This window comes from Trypanosoma brucei, chromosome 6 (assembly GCF_000210295.1).
Source record: "Trypanosoma brucei gambiense DAL972 chromosome 6, complete sequence".
Taxonomy (NCBI): Eukaryota; Euglenozoa; class Kinetoplastea; order Trypanosomatida; family Trypanosomatidae; genus Trypanosoma; species Trypanosoma brucei.
Genome location: NC_026739.1, coordinates 1077658 through 1098169, shown reverse-complemented (window position 1 = coordinate 1098169; position 20512 = coordinate 1077658). Strand labels below are relative to the sequence as shown.

At 46.7% G+C, this 20512-nt stretch overlaps 7 protein-coding genes across 7 annotated transcripts; 1 reads left to right on the top strand and 6 right to left on the bottom strand.

Annotated features, from left to right (window-relative positions):
• Positions 1 to 524: 524 nt before the first annotated feature.
• Positions 525 to 1010, bottom strand: TbgDal_VI4620 (hypothetical protein, conserved; the record flags this gene model as incomplete). The annotated part of the gene is made up of 1 exon (XM_011775967.1): positions 525 to 1010. One exon carries the CDS (start codon positions 1008 to 1010, stop codon positions 525 to 527), a length of 486 nt encoding a protein of 161 aa, XP_011774269.1.
• A 444-nt stretch (positions 1011 to 1454) lies between these two features.
• Positions 1455 to 3695, bottom strand: TbgDal_VI4610 (DNA ligase I, putative; the record flags this gene model as incomplete). Its single annotated transcript, XM_011775966.1, has 1 exon — positions 1455 to 3695. The coding sequence occupies one exon, from the start codon at positions 3693 to 3695 to the stop codon at positions 1455 to 1457; it is 2241 nt and encodes a 746-aa protein (XP_011774268.1).
• A 1758-nt stretch (positions 3696 to 5453) lies between these two features.
• TbgDal_VI4600 (hypothetical protein, unlikely) lies at positions 5454 to 5903 on the top strand (the record flags this gene model as incomplete). Its single annotated transcript, XM_011775965.1, has 1 exon — positions 5454 to 5903. One exon carries the CDS (start codon positions 5454 to 5456, stop codon positions 5901 to 5903), a length of 450 nt encoding a protein of 149 aa, XP_011774267.1.
• A 1206-nt stretch (positions 5904 to 7109) lies between these two features.
• On the bottom strand, positions 7110 to 9317 carry TbgDal_VI4590 (hypothetical protein, conserved; the record flags this gene model as incomplete). The annotated part of the gene is made up of 1 exon (XM_011775964.1): positions 7110 to 9317. The coding sequence occupies one exon, from the start codon at positions 9315 to 9317 to the stop codon at positions 7110 to 7112; it is 2208 nt and encodes a 735-aa protein (XP_011774266.1).
• A 1291-nt stretch (positions 9318 to 10608) lies between these two features.
• On the bottom strand, positions 10609 to 12993 carry TbgDal_VI4580 (hypothetical protein, conserved; the record flags this gene model as incomplete). The annotated part of the gene is made up of 1 exon (XM_011775963.1): positions 10609 to 12993. One exon carries the CDS (start codon positions 12991 to 12993, stop codon positions 10609 to 10611), a length of 2385 nt encoding a protein of 794 aa, XP_011774265.1.
• A 1138-nt stretch (positions 12994 to 14131) lies between these two features.
• TbgDal_VI4570 (hypothetical protein, conserved) lies at positions 14132 to 16006 on the bottom strand (the record flags this gene model as incomplete). The annotated part of the gene is made up of 1 exon (XM_011775962.1): positions 14132 to 16006. The coding sequence occupies one exon, from the start codon at positions 16004 to 16006 to the stop codon at positions 14132 to 14134; it is 1875 nt and encodes a 624-aa protein (XP_011774264.1).
• An 844-nt stretch (positions 16007 to 16850) lies between these two features.
• Positions 16851 to 19733, bottom strand: TbgDal_VI4560 (cellular apoptosis susceptibility protein,putative; the record flags this gene model as incomplete). Its single annotated transcript, XM_011775961.1, has 1 exon — positions 16851 to 19733. The coding sequence occupies one exon, from the start codon at positions 19731 to 19733 to the stop codon at positions 16851 to 16853; it is 2883 nt and encodes a 960-aa protein (XP_011774263.1).
• Positions 19734 to 20512: the final 779 nt, after the last annotated feature.

Here is a 20512-nt window from a genome sequence, read left to right as displayed (position 1 = left end):
CATATCACTTTGCAATACTTCCCTTGCTCGGGTGTCTATGTCTATGTTGCCTCTTCTTCTTGCGGGTAGATCCGACGGAAATTTCGCTTACCTGTAGTATCCCGCGATGATTGAAAAACGGAGCGAAGAACAAGGAAGATGATGTGGAGTCCAATATTTAGTGTCAGGGGCGAAAAAAAAAAACACATTGTAGCCAGAGTGCAGCAACACCAAAGAAATTTGCGAGAAAGGAAAGTGCAAACCCCATCATCACACCACAAGGTAGAACACAACTATCGTCCTGAAGGTTGGCTAACCAACACAACATATAGGATTTATGTGGTGGATACACACAAACACACACACACACACGGTAAAACGCCCCTCGCAAGTTTGTTCTGCCTTGTCCCAGCCACCATAACTCAACAACTCCCTACTAGCACCAAAGCAATATGCATATATATATATATACGTGTGTGTGTGTGTGTGTGTAAATATGGTATCTTTCCGGCAGCATTGGTCGCCGGTATGTTAAACATGTCCCCTCAAAGGGCTGCACGGTACGAAAAGAGCAAACCCTCCCTCCCATCGAAAAGTACAACATCCTTCCGACAGCTATTAGCTAGCCGACAAAGACACAAAAGCTCGTACAATTTGATCGATGATTTTTCTAAGGACCAACAGAGCGACGTCCCGTGAGCGCCGTGTGGGGATTCGGAGGGATATGCATGATAATGACAACCATAAGCGCCCTCCACAGACGAGCCACGAAGCACCGCACGACAGAGTGGGACTTCAGTGGCACCATCAGCGCCACTCATCACTCGCATGGCCAAAAGGGACGTCACACCTTCGTCCTCATCCCTTGTATTTTCATTCACTGCGAGTGCGCCCTTATCATATTCGGTGCTTGTGCAGTTTTTATTATTAACATCAAAAGAGTTCGACCGTGGCCTTTTAGACGGCGTCCGATGGTGTCCCCATAGCGGTCCCCTACGAAAATATGTTATGACCCGCAGTGCTACACCCATAAGTAATTGGCTTCCATCGACCACCGCCACCGGAAAATATGCTGTTAAGTTAAGCAACAAAAAAAAAACGAAAGAGAGAGAGAAGGCAGAGGATATTAGCCTTAGGGAATCCTGTGGGATAATAACAAATTAGAAACAACAGTAAAAAAAAAAAAAGGGAAAATAGAAACAGATTGTATGTTCGCATCGGGCGCATCTCCTCGTGCAAATGGGGGTATACCTCCGACGCATATTATTTCGCTAACGTAATTCTACCCTGTATCCACATGCGCCTAAATTTAAACACACCTCATCTCTTAGCCCTCTTCTCGTAAGCGAGCACACCTAAATCTTGGAAAATAAAAATACGGGTATACCCGCATCGCACATTCTTCCGATTTTTCTGCAGTGATCACACCATTGTATAGAGGTTGTCGCACAAAACTTAATATGGTCTAATGCCTCTTACTCCATATCGCCCACACCCCTTTGAGCGAGCGATTGATTGTGGTACATCTCTGCAACCTGTGCAGCCGATGTGGCCTCATGCACCTTCTTGTCCTCACGCACGCGAATAAACCGCGGAAACCGCAGTGCAATTCCCTTTGAAGCATCTACTAACCCATATGCAGCGAAATGGGCAGGGGATATAGAAAGATCAGCAGCCTTCACTTCCCACACTTGCGATGCCTGAAACCACACATCCGGCTTATCTTCAGTGCGGTAGTAGCGCGGTTGTTCATCCAATATAGATGGTTGGAGTGATTTGGTGATGGCCTCAAGCTGATCATCCTGAAACCCAGTTCCAATCTTGCATATACTCTGATACTCGTCACCCTCACCGTCGTAGCATGCGAGAAGAAATCCACCAAAAACACCGGTGCGTTTCCCTTTCCCGTAGTATGCACCAATGGGAACGAGGTCAAGCGTATCGGTAACACCATCCATATAATCTTTTTTGAGTTTCAGCCAGTAGTGCGAACGTTTTGCTGGCACATACGTCGACTCCTCTTCGAGCGTCTTCACCATAAGTCCCTCCGTCCCATCTCTTATGGCGCGATCCAGGAAGGCCTGAATGTCATCCACATCATTGCTGTCCAGGTACTCGGCAAACCGAAACTTCGTGGAAACTGGTTTAAAATGGGTGTGGAGCACTTCTCTGCGCTGGGAAAGCGTCTTCGACATCTGTGGTTCACCATTGAAGTACAAAATGTCAAAAGCGAACACGCATACGGGAACCTTAACGTTGTCAAACGAAACGTTTTTCCGTCCCCGATGTTGTAGCACCTGAAAAGCCTGTAAAGCACCAGTCACCTTGTCCACCGCCACCACTTCAGCATCAATTATGAAAGAATCAACGGTGTCAACCGAAAACGCTTCAGGAAGCATAGATATAATATCGGGGTACTTGCTCGTGTTTGTTTCAGAGTTGCGTGAAAAGATCTGAACTCCACTACCCCTCGTATAGTGAATTTGAGCCCGCTCACCATCATACTTGTATTCAGAGGTGAATGCTTTGCCATTAAATCGATCCAAAATAACACTTACACCGCTGGTTGGGTGGGCAAGTTGCGGTTTCACTGGAATACCGGGGCGAACGGAGAGGGCACGCGCATGCATATTCGCTTCCGCAGACGTCGGAACAATCACTTCAAGGCCGTGCTGCAACACAGCAGCCAAAACAACGTCAAGACAGGGAACTTCATTGTATGTACGAGTGAGATTAGCCGCACCAACGTTTAATTCCCTTTGCAGCTGTTCTGGGGTAAGAGATGGTATTTTTGCAACGCCAATGTTGCTCATAGCAAAGGCGTAACCGACAGCTGCAAGAACAGAAGTCTCCGCTAGCCCCACACGCATCTTCTGCTGCAAAGCTCGAACAATCAAGTTGACCTCGGGACCCACGGCATCACGAAGGAGCCTCTTTATTACGTCACCACGGCGTCGTGCCACATCTTTCCCACTCATGAGGGCAATTTCACGCAACGCCTGAAACACTGCTAGTGCAGTCAAGCGCTTGGGTTTCACAAGGGTGGATTGTATGCGCTTTTTGCTCTGTGCCACCTCGGCCAAGTCGCCAGTTTGTCTATATTCCTCCTTCGCACGTGCTTCTGTTATGCCACAACATTCCGCAACAACTTTCAGTAGCAGAGCATCGCCGACACCAAGTTCTATCCCCTCATGGGCTGGCCCTTGCTTGTTTATTACGAGATAAACAACAGGAACCAAATCTATTGGATTGCGTTGTATGACAGCCACGAGAAAGTTTGAAAGGAGTCGAATGCACTCCAACCTTGAACTCTCCGCGCTAATATCCGCAAGAGTATCCGCAACAGCGGCATAAGGAACAGTGTCCGGCCCCTGCTTTTGGTTCTCTTGAGGTCGAGGCCATACCGATGCATGACAGCCGCCGTATGGATCCGGTGGTGTACGTAAAAATATCTTTGCCATATTAACACAACCGGCTGACATTTCATCATCCCGCTCCCCATCGAAAATGTCATCTTCATCCTCACGAATCCGCTTATGTTGCACAACCGCAGTAGCTGTAGGTCCACTTACCATTGTTAAGTGCCTGCACTGTGGGAGGGGAGGGACTACCCCGGCATTGATTGAAAATAAGAGGCATAAAGATGTAGAAAATAATTTAAAAAAAAAGAAATAGGACAACAAAATGGACTCTGTGGCTCGCGACATGATCATCATCAGCAAGTTGAGAGAAAAGAAAGAAACATAATTTACCTTCAGCGAAATGGTTTCAGAGGTGCGGTTTGAAGGCACACACGGCCGCTACCGGTATTACCAGTTGCCAACACGCAAAACGGGAAGAAAAAGAAACAAAGTTGACACAAAGAAACAAACTTAACCACTAGTACCACGACAAAAAACGAAAGGGGTAGAAAAACAAAGGAAGAAAAGTGGCTGCAAGAAAAAAAAAAGTGAAAGAAAGGGAATCAAAAAAAAAAAAAAAGAAGAAACGTAAAGAAACGTAAAGAATAGAGGCCGTCAAAAAGATATTTAGCGTCCGCAACATTCCTCCTCCATCCTCTGCCGCGACGAAACCATCAGAATCTGCACCCGGCTTCAGCACAAACACCTCTCACACATTTATTTCCTTCTCTTTTATATGTGAGGTTGTGTGTTTCTTTTTTTTTTTTTTGCTTAGCTCTTTGGCTGCTGTTGTTGTTCTTGTTGTTGTTGTTTTTTCGTGTGTGTATCCTCTGACACGTTCCCGTCAATCATACCGCATGGACACGTCGAAAGCGAGGCGCCGTCTGTGCTGAGCACGACTACAGACAGATGCAAATGAAGGGAAGGGAATAGAGACGAAAAGGCCGAAAAGGATGGAGGAAAGAAAAAGAAAAAGTAAAATCAATCAATCAAAAAAAAAAAAAGGGAAATAGGCTCAAGCAAATCAAAACCTTCACCTCAGTCGTCTGCAGCACATTGTGGCAATGGAAGAGAACAAATCTAATTTTGATATAAGTACTCCTCCTCTTGACTACAAGTCACTACATTCACGCATATGCAACCTTACTTATTTCATTGCATGATTTCCCTCACACAGCGATTGCCAACCCCAAGCGTATTCAAAAATAATGGCAAGATACACATACATATATATGTATGTATGTGTATATATAAATATATGTATAAATATTCACCACATTTCCCTTTGGTACCCCTCCCTGTTTTTTTTTCTTTTCCTTCTCCTCCCTGACCCCAAACACCTTCCTTCCATAAGATAAACCGCTCGCCTCCATGTTTGGTACGCTGCTGCAAAACAAACCCCACATTTCATTTCATTTCCTTTAATTTAATCCCATTCCATTTATCCCTTTGCATTCCCCTTTGGCGTCATCTCACATATGCGCACACACAAACACAAAACACATTTCCTCTCAGACTTCAATTTAAATTCAACTTCATACGCTCTTCGTTCCTTCTTTTCATTTTTTTTTTCATTCTTTTTCGTGTCTGTATTTACCTCTCCCACCAATCTTTACACCACCACCCCCCCCCCTTTCCTCTTCTCTCCAGCACCAACAAATGAGGAGGAGGAGGAGAAGGTGGAAAATTAAAAAAAAAACACTATCTCTCTATGTATTAACAATATAAATATCTTAATGCGTAATCTTTCCTCTCTCCCTATCCTGAAAATAACCACATCTTTCAGCGAAAGAAGATTGAAAAATACAACAACAAAAACAAAACAAAAAGAAAGAAAGAAGGGTGGACAACAAACAAACAAACAAACACAAAAAAAAAAAGAGAATTTAAAAAAAAAACTACAAATCGCCTTTCGTAGCGTGTCCCACACCCCTCAACAATAACCAAAAACAAAAAACAAAATAAAATAAAAATAAGATAAGATAAGGTAAGGCACGGTATGGCATGGTATGGTAAGATCAAGAAACCCAGAGTTTATGCACATATATAACAATATAATATGCGTAAACAAGCATGGACGTGTGGAAGCAGGTGGTTGCGCATGTTTATTCAAACACATCTAATCGATCACCACCTTCCTCGCCTCACTCACCAAAAAAAAAAAAAAGGAGGAACGACAAAAAAAAAGAAAAAGAAAAAAAGAATATCTCTGCCGCAGCAACTTGTCTTTTTTTTTTTCTCTCTCTCTCTCTCTTTCATTTTCTCCCCTCCCCCTCCCCCCTCCCCCGTTTTCACCCTTTTTCCTTTTCTTTGCGTGCTTCCTTCCGTCTTAAACCAAATAACTACAGTGACCCCTTTAGTAAGCCTACACCAACACATTACAGCTGCCACAAAATCCCTCTATCATTTTCTCATCCTCCTACTCCTATTTTAATTTTTTTCTTTTTTTTTTCTTGCAAAAATATCATTCCAAGCTCCTTCGTCAAAAAAAAAAAAAAGAAAAAAACACAAAGAAAAAAGTAACTGACACACTTCCCGTTCCTTTAGTGATTAACAACAGAAATAAGGGAAGAGAAAAAAATTCAAGAAAGAATTTCCTGCCGCACATTGTGCTGCGGCATATTCAGGCCAAAAAACAACGAAAATATATTTAAAAAAACAAAAAGTCACAAAAAGGAGCAGGGACGGGGGGGGGCAACAACAAATGAGGGGAAGTAACAAAGCAGCACAAAACACGACAAGGAAACGGAAAGATACCATATTTACACACACACACAAATATATATATATATATATATATGCATATAGAAATATAGAAATAACCACAAGGAGTACAAGCCGATGAATACCAAACAACAGTAATTATAATAATAACAACAATAAAAATAGCACACATACCAGGAAAGAAAGGGAAAAAGAAACCGTACCGTGCGAGTGGGGGAGAGAGAAAAATGAAAATATGACCCTACTATGCGTAGGGAGACGACAAACAGCGGGAAGAGGATTAAATGGAAATAAAGGAAAGGAAAAGGAAGAAGCAAAACGGCCAAAGTTCAACCACATCTCATTTCAACATGTCAAAAAACCGAAAAAGGCGTCACACATGAGACATATCCCCTCCTCTCAATCATAATTAAACAGGAGTTTTTTTCTTGCATTTTCCCCCTCCTTTCAACCACTCTTTCGCTCGCCCCCAACTCCCGCTTTTTCTTTCTCATTCCGCAACTTCATTAAAATTCTCCTCCTCCTCCTCCTTCCGCCTTCGTCGTTATTATTCCCCCCCCCCATCGGGTTTCTTTTCTTTTTTGTTCTTTCCTCTCCTTCTCGGTTCATTTACCCCCTTCAAACTTCTGATTGCCATTTAATATATATATATATATAATTGTTTGCTGTTGGGTATGGTGGATATTCTTTTCATTTACCTGTTTTCTACGTGATCCCTTATTTTATGTTCCCGCAACTTCAATTCTTCCCCTTTCTTCTTTTTTTTTCTTTTTTCTTTTTTCTTTTCTTACCCTCCCACCCGATATTTCGTCATGCTCTCTATCAAAAAAAAAAATTTTTAATTATCGTGTCTTTGGTCACAATCAATGTTCTTTTCCTTTTTTCTCTCTCTGCCCTTTTCCATCTTTACGCTAATACTTGGCTCCGCTCAACAAGGAGCGTTAAAAACTCCGAGACACCTTTAAGAGTAGTGGGTAAAGGGGTGTACACCACTACTTCGGTACCTCAATAATATGTTTCTCGCACTCCCGTGAGGATGTTAAGATTCTTCTGGGCTCTCTTCATTCGCTCATTAGCGCTTGAAAGACAATGCTGGTCAACGCAAAAGTTTTCCTTCGTTTCAATGCGCTGAAGCACTTGCACTGCCAGATCCCAGAAGTAGAAAAGAGTTGCGAGGTCATGGCGGAGGTAAGTGCATTCAGGAAATGCCTCCTCAAGATCCTTTAGGGTACATTTATCCTTCATGAGCATGTATTCAACAAGCACACCGCAACCAAACTCAACAGGCGTGGAGAAGGGAAGAAGCCGCTGGATCTCGCCTATCATGTGCAAAGGTACGTGTGTCCTCCCTTTTGAGAACATCAACGTAGTAATCGCCTCAAGGAGCTGGCGTATCGAGCGAGAAATCATGCGCGACAGCATACTGAAGGCTGCTAATTCTGCGTCGATGGGTGCCGTCCAAGGTCCCGATACATTCAAAGGAATAATGGACAAAACACGGCTGGCGAAAACAATATCACGAGGGGTATCGCGCGGACTAACTTCTTCCGTAGTAATTCGGAATGGCTCGGTGGAGATGGCATTCGTGCGGGCCAATTCAATAAGAAGAACGGTGTACTCACTCAGCGTGGGCACACTGCACAGTTGCAGCGCTCGGCCGAATGTTGACGGCTCACTTGACTGGCCCTCCTCGTGCAAGTCCTGCGTTTCGTGCGTTAGGTAACCAAGTAAGTCAAGGGACTGCAGCAGAATTGCGGCGTAAGTTTCCTCCATTGTATTGTAAACCACCTGATCAACTGAGCAAGCGAGATGCGCGAACTCCATCACGTCAACGAGGTGAAGGCCACGGGGTACGGTGACGCTATGGAGTGCCCAACCATCAAGTTGGATCGCTGGGGGCACGTGCAATTTGCTCACGCGTGCCGGGAGGACGTTGTAGCGACGAAACCATGAGATAGAACCGAGGCCCCGGCTCATCGTCCAGGCGAGCTGGTAAATCGTTTGCACCCGCAGAGGCAATACAGTTTCAGCTACGTCTCTGTACTTGATGGAGTCTACAAGCGGCCAGTCATCCACCACAGTTTCCTGCGAGACTGCAGCAAAGAGGCTCGGAGACAGCAACCCTGCTGACATGATGTAATACAACACGGGCGGAAGCGGAAGCCCCACGAAGGACTCCGCGTCGGCATGAGGAAACCCCGGAATCCCGTAGAGAAAATGTAGAGGAAGGCAGTGGGGTGGAGTCAAGGTTAGCACCGGGCTTGCGAACGCAGAGAGATTGCGAAATGCGGCGCCCCTTTGGTTGGACGCACGCATGCGATTTGCCTCGCTGGCTCGTATCGCCTCCTCGTGAAGTTGTTGTGCAAATGAAGCCCCAATAGTGGAGCCCTTATACCGAACAACCTTCTTTATCATATCCTCAAGTGATGAAAACTTAAGGGTGACAGTCCTCATCACACGACTCCGACTCTCGACCAAAATTAGGCTGCTCAGATCTTCTTCACTCAAACGAGCTGCCTCTAGAACCCGTGCCTTATACACCACATCGAAAGTTCCCCTTGTTGGGTTGATATTTGTCACAACACGATCAATGCCAGGGAAGGCAAGTAGCTCCAAACAACCATACACTTCAGATATGTGCCGGTGGTTACAGTGGCGGAAGGAGGAGAGTTGAGCCCAGGCTAAGTAAGGAGCACGAATGGTATTCTTGAATTCTGATCGAAAAATTCTGATAATTTGTCCTTCAACATCCTCCTCCACAACAAATCGGTTAGCGGTTTTTTTGTGAATCTCCGCAAAGCGAACATTCGTCGTGTTACTCAACCTCGAGCTGTCCGTCCCGGTGAGAGCGGCTACTTCGCTTGGTACCACGTTCTTCTCTCTTCCAAATTCCTCAGCAGAATCTGGAGAATACTGGATACCGTTAAAAACAAAAACTGGGGTACAATTTTTGATAGACTGAAACATTGTCCGAAACTCATTTATTTTTTCGTACACCGTGTAAGGTGTGGTGTAGGTGTAAATAGCCATCTTTTCTCTTTCCCGCACCGCCTGCGTAATCATGTCAATAATCTTTGTACCATCCACTCCCAACATGACCTGATCCGTTCCCTCGAGCTGCGCTAGTTGATAGAGAGGAAGGCCCTTCTCCTCCAATTTGTGATCATTAACAAAACGTTGAAACAAACTCACATCATCGTGTCGGGGGTACATGATTCCTGTGGGACCCAAAACCCGCTAAGATGTCACGAACTCCTCAAAAAGAAAAAAAACAATAATAAAGCTATGGTAAATCAAAATATCGCGTGGTGAATAACCTCCACGTTGGTATATTCTCCACACCCTCTTCTTGGTGCCTTTCCCCTCTTGTTATCCTTTGTTCTATTATTATTGTTATTAAGCACTGCTGTTGTTACGTATCCCGCCTCACTTATTCCTTTGCCCCTATTAATATTGCCTTCCCTTTTATTTTAGTTTGCGTTTTAATTATTATTTTTTCCCTTCCTTTCCTCCGTCTCTGCTACGTATTTGGACCGCGTGTAATATACTTTTTGTGTGTGTTAACCCCGTTGATATTGGTCAGTGGGCTCACATATACGAGGAGAAAAATACAAAACGAGAAAAAAAAAGATGGAGAGAAAATAGTGAATGGTAAGCATAGAAGCAGCGAGCACAACAGGGGGAAAATAAAACATAACAACAAAAAATAGAAGTAAACTCAGAGCACGCGCGGAATGGAGTTTGTTCATATAATAAAAATCAACCGCCTGAGGACACAAACAAACGGGACAACAACAAACACGAATGGAATGACTGCAGTTGTACCAAACGATAACTGCATACTTACGATACGTCCATAGTGAAGTGCAACAAAATATAACAATAATAATCATCATAGGTATAATATCAATTGTATAAATAAATAAATAAATATATATATATATATCGAACATTTACGTGAAGATATACAAACGAGGGGAGAAGCAAATAAATAAATAGGGATAAAAAGAAGCGACCAATCGAGATAGCGGCAAAAAAAAAGTAGGAAAAAGGTAGGCCTCCCTCATCGCGGCGCCGGTGTGTGTAAGGAGACTTTTTTTTTTGATTGAATTCTTTTTTTCCTCCAGGTTATGTACACTTTTGTAGATCTCGGAACAATGACAAAGGAGACAGCGGATGCAGCATTGACGGTTCAATATACAACTACAATAAGAATTGGTGATGTTACATCACGCATCTTGTGCGGTGGCCACACTTCTGCTTTCGCTTCAGATCGCTCTTCCGGTACGTCCCCTGGTGATAGGAAAACAAAAAACAAAAAAACAAAAGACAGCAACATAACACAAAACGGGAAGCAAGTGAGGAACGACAGAGAGGGGAAACGAAAACGAAGGTGCAGAAAAGTAAAAATCGGAAATAATATAGCAGCGAGGGGAAACAAATGCAAGCTCGTATTGTATCTCCACACGCGCGCCCCCACTCACACCTACATTTCGCACAAAAACTAAGCGGACGCCTCCTGCTGCTCAACATGAGAGAGCAATCCATCATAAACGAGGCGATAAACTTCCCAATTGAGAGTCAGCGCGCGTTGGAGTAAAGCCGCAACTTGCTTCAGGGAATCGGTTACCAGGCCAAGTGGTGCAGGGTCATTTTCCCCGCGTGCCAGAACCGCTTCGATAAATAATATAATTCTCTTCTCGAAGGTCATGTACAAGGTGGAGCCCGTGTCGGTCATTTTCTCGACAGCGCCATTGAGCTGCTGAACTTCCGCATCGGTAAGATCACACTCGGGTTTCGTTTCAACCAGCACTTTCCTCATCAAATCACTTACACACGTCTTCAAAAGAGAGAGTGTCAGTTGCTCGGAGAGTAAACGACGAAACTTGTCGTGTAGTTGCTTTAGAATACCGTTAATGGTGGCAGAATCCATCCCCTTGGCTCGAAAGATAGTAGAAACCGTTCCTGAGAGCAGCAGCAACAAGGCACACTCCTGTACGGCATTCGCAGCAAAAAAAACAATCGGTTTCTCAAAGAAGAAACATTCTGTCGGATAATCATGCCACCGTTCGTTCGGCTGACAACCACTACTGCGCAGGAGATCTATCAGCCCAAATACCAAACATCCGCGGAGTCGCTTTGCGCTCTCCGTCACAATTGTTAGCGACGCTGCGACGGGCGAAGCTATCCACGCCGTTACACGCTCATCATTAAAGTACCGCCTTACAAAAGCAAGTGAGCTCTCCCACTTTTCTACAGACGGCAGGCACTCAACAATAAACTCTCGCATAAAAGGCACCGCATTGTCCCGAAGTTGGGGGGCTATATACAGTAATGAGTAGTGAGCTACGTCTTCGTGCAGCTGGCGGATAGAAGAGAACATGACTCGAAAAGCGTTGGCAACTGCAGTCCCCAAGTCTGGGAGGCACTTTTCCAGATCCTCACTGATACGCTCCGCGAGGCTCAGAGTCTCCTCTGACTTCGCCGGCGCCCCATATTGCGCTACCTTTCCCATTACGTACCGCGTGAGGACCGAAATGTTCCCCGGACTACCCATTACGGACCGACGCACAACCCTCCAATCCAAAACGTCGCGCACCTCCTGCTCGACACGTGACCGCAGGCGACGCGGAAGGGCATTCAACAGGCCTTCAACAACAAGGTTTAGGAAAGAGGGGACATTACGCAAATCCGGCGGTTGTTGATTGCACTGCTCCGCAAGGATCCCGAGTTGCGCATCGTTCAGCGCAGCGATAACTTCTTTCTTTAGAGGATCATCCTTCTGCTCAGGCACTTTAATTACCGTTTCATACGCCTTTCTCGCACGGAACTCCATCCTGGAGAACCTCTCCTTACGACGCTGCTCCTCAGTTACCTGTGGTGGTCTTGAGCGGCCGTGCTCGTCGATGTACCAATTTGGCGGCAGCGGGGGACCAATGGCAACAGGCGAAGGCGCTTCTGCATCAGATCCACTCGTGTTGCCCTCCGACAGAAGAACAGGAGGAGCGGAGGATTGTAGAAGGGAGGTCCTGTTGAGACTACACTTCCCATGGCGATTTAATTCTGCCTGTTCCTCATCATCGTCATAGCGTTGCTGCTGCTGGTCGCTCGCCTCAAGTTTGTCCAAATCCTCTTGCGGTGCCACACGTCCCAAGCGCACGCGGAGAAGCTGGAGGAACGCGTTCAAACATTCATTGGATGGAGAGATTCGGATTTCCCGTGCGACGGCCAAATAAGTCTCCTTCGTTGCATTAACGAGGGTATCCTTACAAGCTTGGCGGTCCGTGATTTTAGACAGGTCCAGTCCCTCTGCTATCCTTCTGCTGTATTCACGCCACATGAGGGCTGTCGATGAAAGAAGTGCGTCGGCGTACTCTCCACTCACTTCCCCCTGCGCTCCGTACTGATTAAGGTGACCCAACAAAACCAAGAAGTGCTGAGCGCATTCAGTAACGAGTGAATCCACCTCTTCGCACGAGGGAATAGCATAATAGTACGCCAACAGAAGAGCCTGAGGGTTCATCGTCACACGACGCAAACTGCGCAACCGCGACCTCCCGTCCATGCTGCTGGACATCTTCGGCGGACGTACGACAAACTGACCAGTTCTCGCACCGATGAGCCGCAAAATGTCTTGCGCGATGCGAACAAGATACCTGCGATGCGGGCGGCCAGTATGAGGGCATGTGCTCACATCAGTCGCACCGCAGGTTCGACAACTCCACTTGTCCGTAATAAGAATATTCTCCACCGCATCGGGAGCTGGGGGTTGCGCGGGGTCATACCGCAGGCCAGCGGCATCAAGTTGCTCGAGCAATTTGGCGACACGTCGCACGCACTCACTTGATGAAAGGCAGTTAGGTTCTATTGGTGTAGTCGGCTCCGACATTGTAGCTAAAGAAAAATAGATACACAAGGGCCGTAACGGCAACAGAAAATTAAAACAAAAGAAAAAACAAAAACAAACAAATAAATCAGGGAAACTTCTCCCGTCCGGACACACAGGGCAAACTTGGAAAAAAAAAAGCCGAGGAAAAGGGAATGAAAACAAACGGTGTGAGAAATGATATATTGGTGAAGGCCAGCGATGCAGCTAGTCCACTCGAAAGGGGCCCACACCTCCGTTCAGCGCAAACGTTAACAATATAGTTTCTGGGGGGAAAAGGAGGAAAAATAAATAAAGGTGGTAACGCAATGCCCCGCACGGTCGACTCGGAACCGAGTCGCACAAACTTACACAAAAATCATAATAGTAATAATAGTAATAAGGGATGGTAGTAAGACTATTATCAACAATACATTACAAAACCAATAGACAAAAAATATATAGTAGCAGTAATAATAATAGTATTATTATTAAAAATAGAGACTACGGACAACAGGAAGATCCCCGTGTGCTTAGTTCTCTTTTACCCATAAGTGCGATACTCTCAAACATCAATTGGTTAGTGGCCTTAAGATTTGCATTATATGTGCCTTTTGCATGCCCATAGAGTCTTTTTTACTCGCACACCTACTGTTCACGCCTTCTTTCTCTCTCTCTCTCGTATATTTCCCACGATTAAAAAACAAACCTCGATATGCTCATAACAGAAAAGGGGAGGGGGAAACTTACCCAAAGGACTCCACATGCAAGTGGACAGACTAAACAATACTCATGCACAGCCCTCGCGGCACTACGGCGCACCATTAAAAATTACCATAACGAAAGCCTCTCCATCCCCCCCCCAATCTTAGCCATATCTCTCACGACAAACCTATTATGCTGCACGAACACTTTTGTCTCGTTCAGGTGCACCACCGCCTCCGAGACACCAACCTCAGACACATTCTGATCCACCTCACCTCACAGTTTTTTTTTTTCGCATTCTTCAGTCCGCGACGCGACCATCAAAAATAACTGTGAGGTGAGGGGAGGGTGGGAGGTTTTATCACAAGTGTTTAATTCTCCTCCGCGCAAACAATCACAGACATGCTTGGTCATTCTTTTACTCTCCCATCTCGATCAGTTGGCCGCAAACGGTACATTATTCGCTGGTTGCATTGAGTGACCAGAAGCGGGTTACGCCATCCGCGGAGGCAGTAACAATTGAATTATCACACATAACCAAACCCCTGGTGAGGTCCTTCCATGCCTTTTCTCTCCGTACCAACGGGCGGGATAAATTGCGAACATCCCACACGAACAGATCAGAGCCACAACAGGCAGCAACATGCTCCCCATGAGCTGCAACTGCTGTAACTACCTCTGGCATGGCCACTTCAGTCACCATACGAAGTCCATTCCTAACATCCCAAAGCCGAACCACTTTATCAAAACCCCCTGTCACACCCAAAGCGCCGTAACTTGCCACAGCCGGTACCTTTTTTTTGTGGCGGCCGCTTTCTTCCAGAATAGTCGACGCCACCGGATCAATTAACGCGCAGACGCCGCTCCCACCGCCTACGATTACGTGTCGTTGCCTTGTGGAGCGCAGTGCCTGAATAGTCATTCCGGCGGATATGAATGAGCTCACCTGCCGATCTGAGTGCAGTACACAAATTGTCGCGCTCAGGCCACCGGATACAACAGCACTATCCGGTTCATCAGGTGTCACATATGTTACCGCAAAGACTTCTTGCTGAAATGAAGCCACAGAAGTAGCTCGAATTTCGTGTGCCTCCAGTGAGTAGTTTAAAATGGCGCTGGCGCCGTCGTCGCAGGCAGTGGCAAAGTCGTGCGGTGAAGCGAAAGCGACATCCCATATACACGCTTTGTGCGGCCTGAATTGAATGAGGGGTAAGCCGTCTGCATCTATCATGATCACATATCCCCCCAAAGTGCCCACCGCATAACACCCATCCTTCACCCTACAGAGAGAAATAAACTTTTCATTTTTGCCAAAAGTGTACCTGGCAGTGCGTGTTATGCCCTGCTCCCTGCCGGCCTCTCGTTCGATGGGGGCTGTTGCACTTCGGCTCAGTTCCATAAAGGCATTCTTCTCTAAAGGAACAATGCTAACTTCATGAGAAATCTTAACGCGTGCGTTCACTTTGGTGATTTCTGCCTTCCCATCGGACGTCACAAGAGAGCCGCCTCGAACAGCCCTAAGTTTTTGCTCGCTTGCCAGAAGATTGTCCTCCAGCATGACCTCACTCGTTCCAGGGCGGAGTGAACTACGGAGTGTTACAGCCCCCTCAAGCAATGCCTCCGGAAAGTGAGGATGTGGCTCACACATGAGGAAAACACGTGCATTGGCGTCGATGGTAGCACTCCTCCTCGCCTCCTCGATGCTTTCCGCCAGGGTGTAAAGAAGCGACATGGATTTTGATGCCTGTTCGATATAAATCCACAGTCCCTTCCTAAGGGACTTGAGAAAATCTTCACCTGCTCGAGTGAGAGGTTGGCGTGTCTTGAGCCGCGCAACTGCGTTGATGTACATTGTGGTCCGCGATGACTGCTCAGCAGCTACCGTAAGAGCATAGGAGGGGTTAACACCTTCACTCATGATGATAATGCACCCGCCAGGCCCGGTGCGCCCCACTGCATCAATAAGTACGTCCACACTCTTACGCTGGCCGAAAACGATTTCATCACACTCCAAGTTTGGTGAAAGCAGCGTCTTCTGGCTGTCCAACAAATTTTCGTCTTCCTCAGCAGAGCTCAGGTCCAGCTCGTCGTGCTGTCCTGGGGCCCTAGAGTTGAACACTAACATCAGCTCACCAGCGGCACATTTCCATCGTAACTTCTCCTCTTCGGACTGCCCAACACGCGTCCCATTGATGGATGTAAGAACCATTCCACATTGAATGCCCGAGAGTGAGGGATATTCCGAGGTGTTTACAGAAACGACGCGGTTGTCGGGACCGAAGTGCACACCCCCTATAAACTCTTGGGCCGTGGCACAGATGTAGGCGAACATGTTGCTGATGTCCTACTGACTCCCCCCCCCCAGCCCCCTTCAACGTGAGTTAATGCAAGTGTAATGCGCACCACACACGTCACACTACGCGGACAACGGACCAGCTGTGTCAACTGCGAGAATGCCAACGACTCAAATGAAGGGTAAATTGGAAGATGTGAAGGGATTTTTATTTTTCGAAAGGGGGAAAAAAAAGGAGAACGGAGGGGAATATATGAAGAAATAGGAGCATCCGACCCATCAAGGCAAATACAGGAGACACATACGTGTAGCGTACAGACCAATAAACGAGATGAGAAGGCACGAAAGAAACTTGTATTCTCCTCCCTGTTGTCACTTTTGTTCCCCTGTTACTTCTCTTAACTTGCGTCTCACTCTGTGCCTCCTGCAGGGATCCCTACCGTCTACGCGGGCGGTCCATATCGTCAGCACTTCTTCGGCACGGACGCTCCGCCGCGGAAACGGTCGTATCACCCTCTGCTCATCCTTAAAAAAGAGGGGAAATCGCCCACGAATAAAAAAAAAAAACAACCAAACACCAACACAAAAAAAAAAATCACCCTTCTCTCCAGCCTACTCCACTCAGGGCAACATCTTCTCTCTCGATGTTGTAATGCAGCAGCCCGACGACCGTTGCGGTGCGTCAATGACGCTCAGCAACTAAAGCGAATAGCTGGAGAAATGATTGAAAACACACACAAAAGCGAACAAAAAACAACTGCGGTTGGTCGCACACCGCCCAGATGTGGAGCCGCCCACGCAAATTAACCGCCGCTGTGGAACCGAAGGACGCCAGAAAAATGGAACCAAGGAAATACAACGCAAAGATACTTCCTCACACCCATCACTGCAATTGCGCCATTACCTCGGGATAAGCCTGCAGCAACCGTACCAGCTGCTCCGCGTTGGGACCACTCAAGGCTTTCTGAAGGCGCTCTCGGAAAAGCGCCTCTGGCTGCTGAACCATGGGACAGACGTCAACTGGTGCCTGCACGGCGCCCTGAAGTGGACAAAACGCATTTGTATACCCGGTATCGGCAACATGCTGGGCTAAGTCATTGACACTATGAGTTTGTGGTGTAAAGCTCGTCCAGTCGTCCTTTTCTACAGCACCGTGAATCATTTTGAGGCAGCTCACAACACAGGTCGACCACGTTTCAGCATTCTGCTGCAACGTTACACAATCACCGAGAAGCGAGGCCAGGGCTATTATACATGTCTTCCTCTCGAGGACTCCGAGGACCTTTGGAACGTGGGGAAGCCAAACACGTTGAAACAACATCCAGAACAGCCCATCCTGAATGCGGTTGATTTGCGTCACAACATCGTCAGCCCCATGAGTGATCACTGTTATCGACAAAAAGATGATGAGAATGCGAACATACTTCGGGGTCCTAGACTTCTGCAGCCTCTGTATCAATGAATGATAGATAGACACCATGTATGGTGAGATAACATCCTTCGGGTATGCTCTGATCATGGTCGTAAGGATGTTAAGTCCCTCGTGGTCGTAATTCTTATACTGAACAAGCGACCTGACTACCGCTATTACCCTCTCCGTTAGGCCCTTGCCGTGCACAAATCCCGGGTAGTGCTCTATGAAAGACACCAAAAGACGAACAATAGCAGGAATGCTTCCCCTTTGTTTGTACATTTCGGGTAAAAGGAGCGGTTCCAGGAGAGCCTGGTAATACGTTGGTGGCTCGGGTGCGCCACTCCCATGAGCATCAAGCAGTTGAGCCATGATTTGAAGAGTGTAAGGCACATACTCGAGCACGTCATTCTGAAGAATGAAGATCATAGGTTCCCACAAGGCGCTTTCGATAGCAGCTGCATCCTCCGGACGTAACATGATGCACTGGGAAACAACTTCAAACATACAGTGACTAAACAATGGGTTCGACGGGTTTTTTGAATTCTCTTTTATGACAGGCACCATACAGGTTATGATGTCTCCCACAAACGACTTCACACAACCGCTACAGTTCTGGCAGACACGCATAAGGCACTGCATTGTGTACGCGATTGGTTTCTTCTCCTGGTTGAGTCTCACACAAAGATTGTGCAGAAGCGAAGGTGCTTTGTCCCCCAACACAGTGTCGGTGATAACGTGGCCCGGTTTACCCGGGTCCTGTAGAGTTAAAACACGTTCTACAGCGTGTGCAGCATATACCTGGACCACAGTGTCCTCACAAAGGATCCAGGAGGCAAGTAGTGCTATGATGTCCGGCAACAGAGAGCGCTCAATGTGTGCGCGGAAGGCTGCAACAAATCGAATACAGCTTGCTTTGACTATTGCAGGGCTCTGCGGTGAAACACCGCACGACAGCTCAGACAATACATTTTGTTTTAGAAAAGGCTCGAAAGGCACAAGTTTACTCAAGCACTGCGTCACACCCCTCTGTGTGCTCACGTGTTGCCCCTCCAACGAGAGCGCAGACACGAGATAAATGGCCAAGTCTTTAGCCTTCCAGTCACCTTGGGCGGCAGATGCCAACAACTCCTGCGCTTTTGCCGTGAAGAGTGGCCCGGTTTTTTCAGGGAAGAATAACAGCAACGCTCGTACCAATTCGCCTGCCTCGCGCCGCCGAGTGTGAAAGTCACTACCCTCAATATCCCTCTGGATATACTCATCGGGTTCTGTCCCAAACAGTTCAACATCCACCTGCCGCAGCGCAAGGTTTGGCATAATAACCTCGGTCATTAAATTCACAAGAACACTCTCATTGTTAAAAACTTCCCGTGTCGCACCACGACAGGCGGCCGCTAAAAGACCCATCCCCTGAACGACAATATCGTCCATATCACTCTCACAGCTCGAAGAGGACGAAATGGTGTCCCACACAACCTTAAGGAATTCCGAGGCGTACTTCTCAAAGTCTTCATCAAATTGCAGAAGAAAGTGCGAGACACACATGATTACGACGGACTTCAGCTCTATTGTACATGCCCCCAATACACCAGAGCCACCGAGTTGAAGACAACGTAATAAAACACGGACGAACCCCTCGATTCCCCAAATAAACTCGTCACCAAGATCAAAAGCAGTTATATCACGAAGGCACTCCACAGCGGAGGTAAGACCCGTGCACGCGGCATGAGCGTCAGTCCCACACTTTTCCACAGCATCCACAAGCAACACCATTGAGTTAAGAAGCGGTGACGTTAAATCCGTGTATATTACTCGCAGATCATTGGCAGTTTCCTGGGAAAGGTCCGGCTGATTACGATAACGTCCGAGAATGCTGTGAGCCGTAGATAACGCTGCGCTGTGTAGCACGACACTCTTTTCGTTCATTAGAACATGAATAATACGCTGCAGCGCATCAGGCCATGCGGACGGAAAGTCAGTCTCAGCTATCATAGAAATGGCCTCTGCTAAGTTCCGCTGGACATTCAGAGGAGCGCTAAACATGATACCTGTAATGTTGTTGCGAACAAAAGCCTTATCACTCTCCGCCACACAATGTTCTGATGTTCCCTCATTCCAGCAGTTCTTCACTGTGTTTTTAAACACAATTGAACAAAAAGAGGCTGCAGGGCTTTGGGAGCTCGCTACGTTGAGAAGCAACAGCACAAAACCACTCTGTATGTCTACGCGGTTCTGAAACTCCCTGATCTCCTGTTCTGCCCTCTCCCTATCGGCGCTCTCAACGGACAAGGCGTTCTGAGCAAGCATCTCTAGTCGCCCAGTGAGAATGGGATCATTCGGGTTGATTGGATCCATGATTCCTTATCTCCTTCTTCCTTTTAATTTTTTATCAATCTGCCTTTCTGTTTGTTCTTTCTTTGCTTTATTCTTTAATATTGTTATTATTGTTATTATCGGCCCACACACACACACACACACACACTCAGTGATCCCTTGTCTTTACCCTCAACTCTCTCAATCCTCCCCCACTGTCCGCCTCCTTCGAACTGAGACGGTGTATGTATTCGTGTGTGTGCGTACTTGAGTTTATATAATCTCCTATATCGCGACCCGCTGCTGTTGTCCTTCTTTTCTACTCAACTCTCTATCTATATGCTTAAGCAGCGCTCAAACCAATGGTCTCTTGGTTCCCCCGGCAAAGGTTTGGAGACTGAAACCCGGCGAATGCAGGAACAAGAAAAAGAACATCAAAACACGGGCAGTAGAAACGATGATTTGGGTGGGTCGAGGGAAGAATATAGAGGCACGGTGAAAGAGGCCACATGCTCTCTCAGTGTCAACCAGTACATGGAATAAGAAAAATAAAACAAAACCACTGCATACGCTCACACGTGTAAGTCCACATGTGAATATATGCATGCATACTTACAAACACGTCCACGACCGCCGAGCACAGCATTCCTTAGCCTTCCTTAAGCCCTCTCAAAACACCTTTGCTGCGACTGGGGTGACCGCTCATTTCACCTATATTATAATACGAACCCCAGGAGTAAGCCACCGATTGAATGTTACCAACTGCCGCATGCAGCAGATGTCAAACCGGTGATTCAAATTGCCACTCACATGCAATCCAT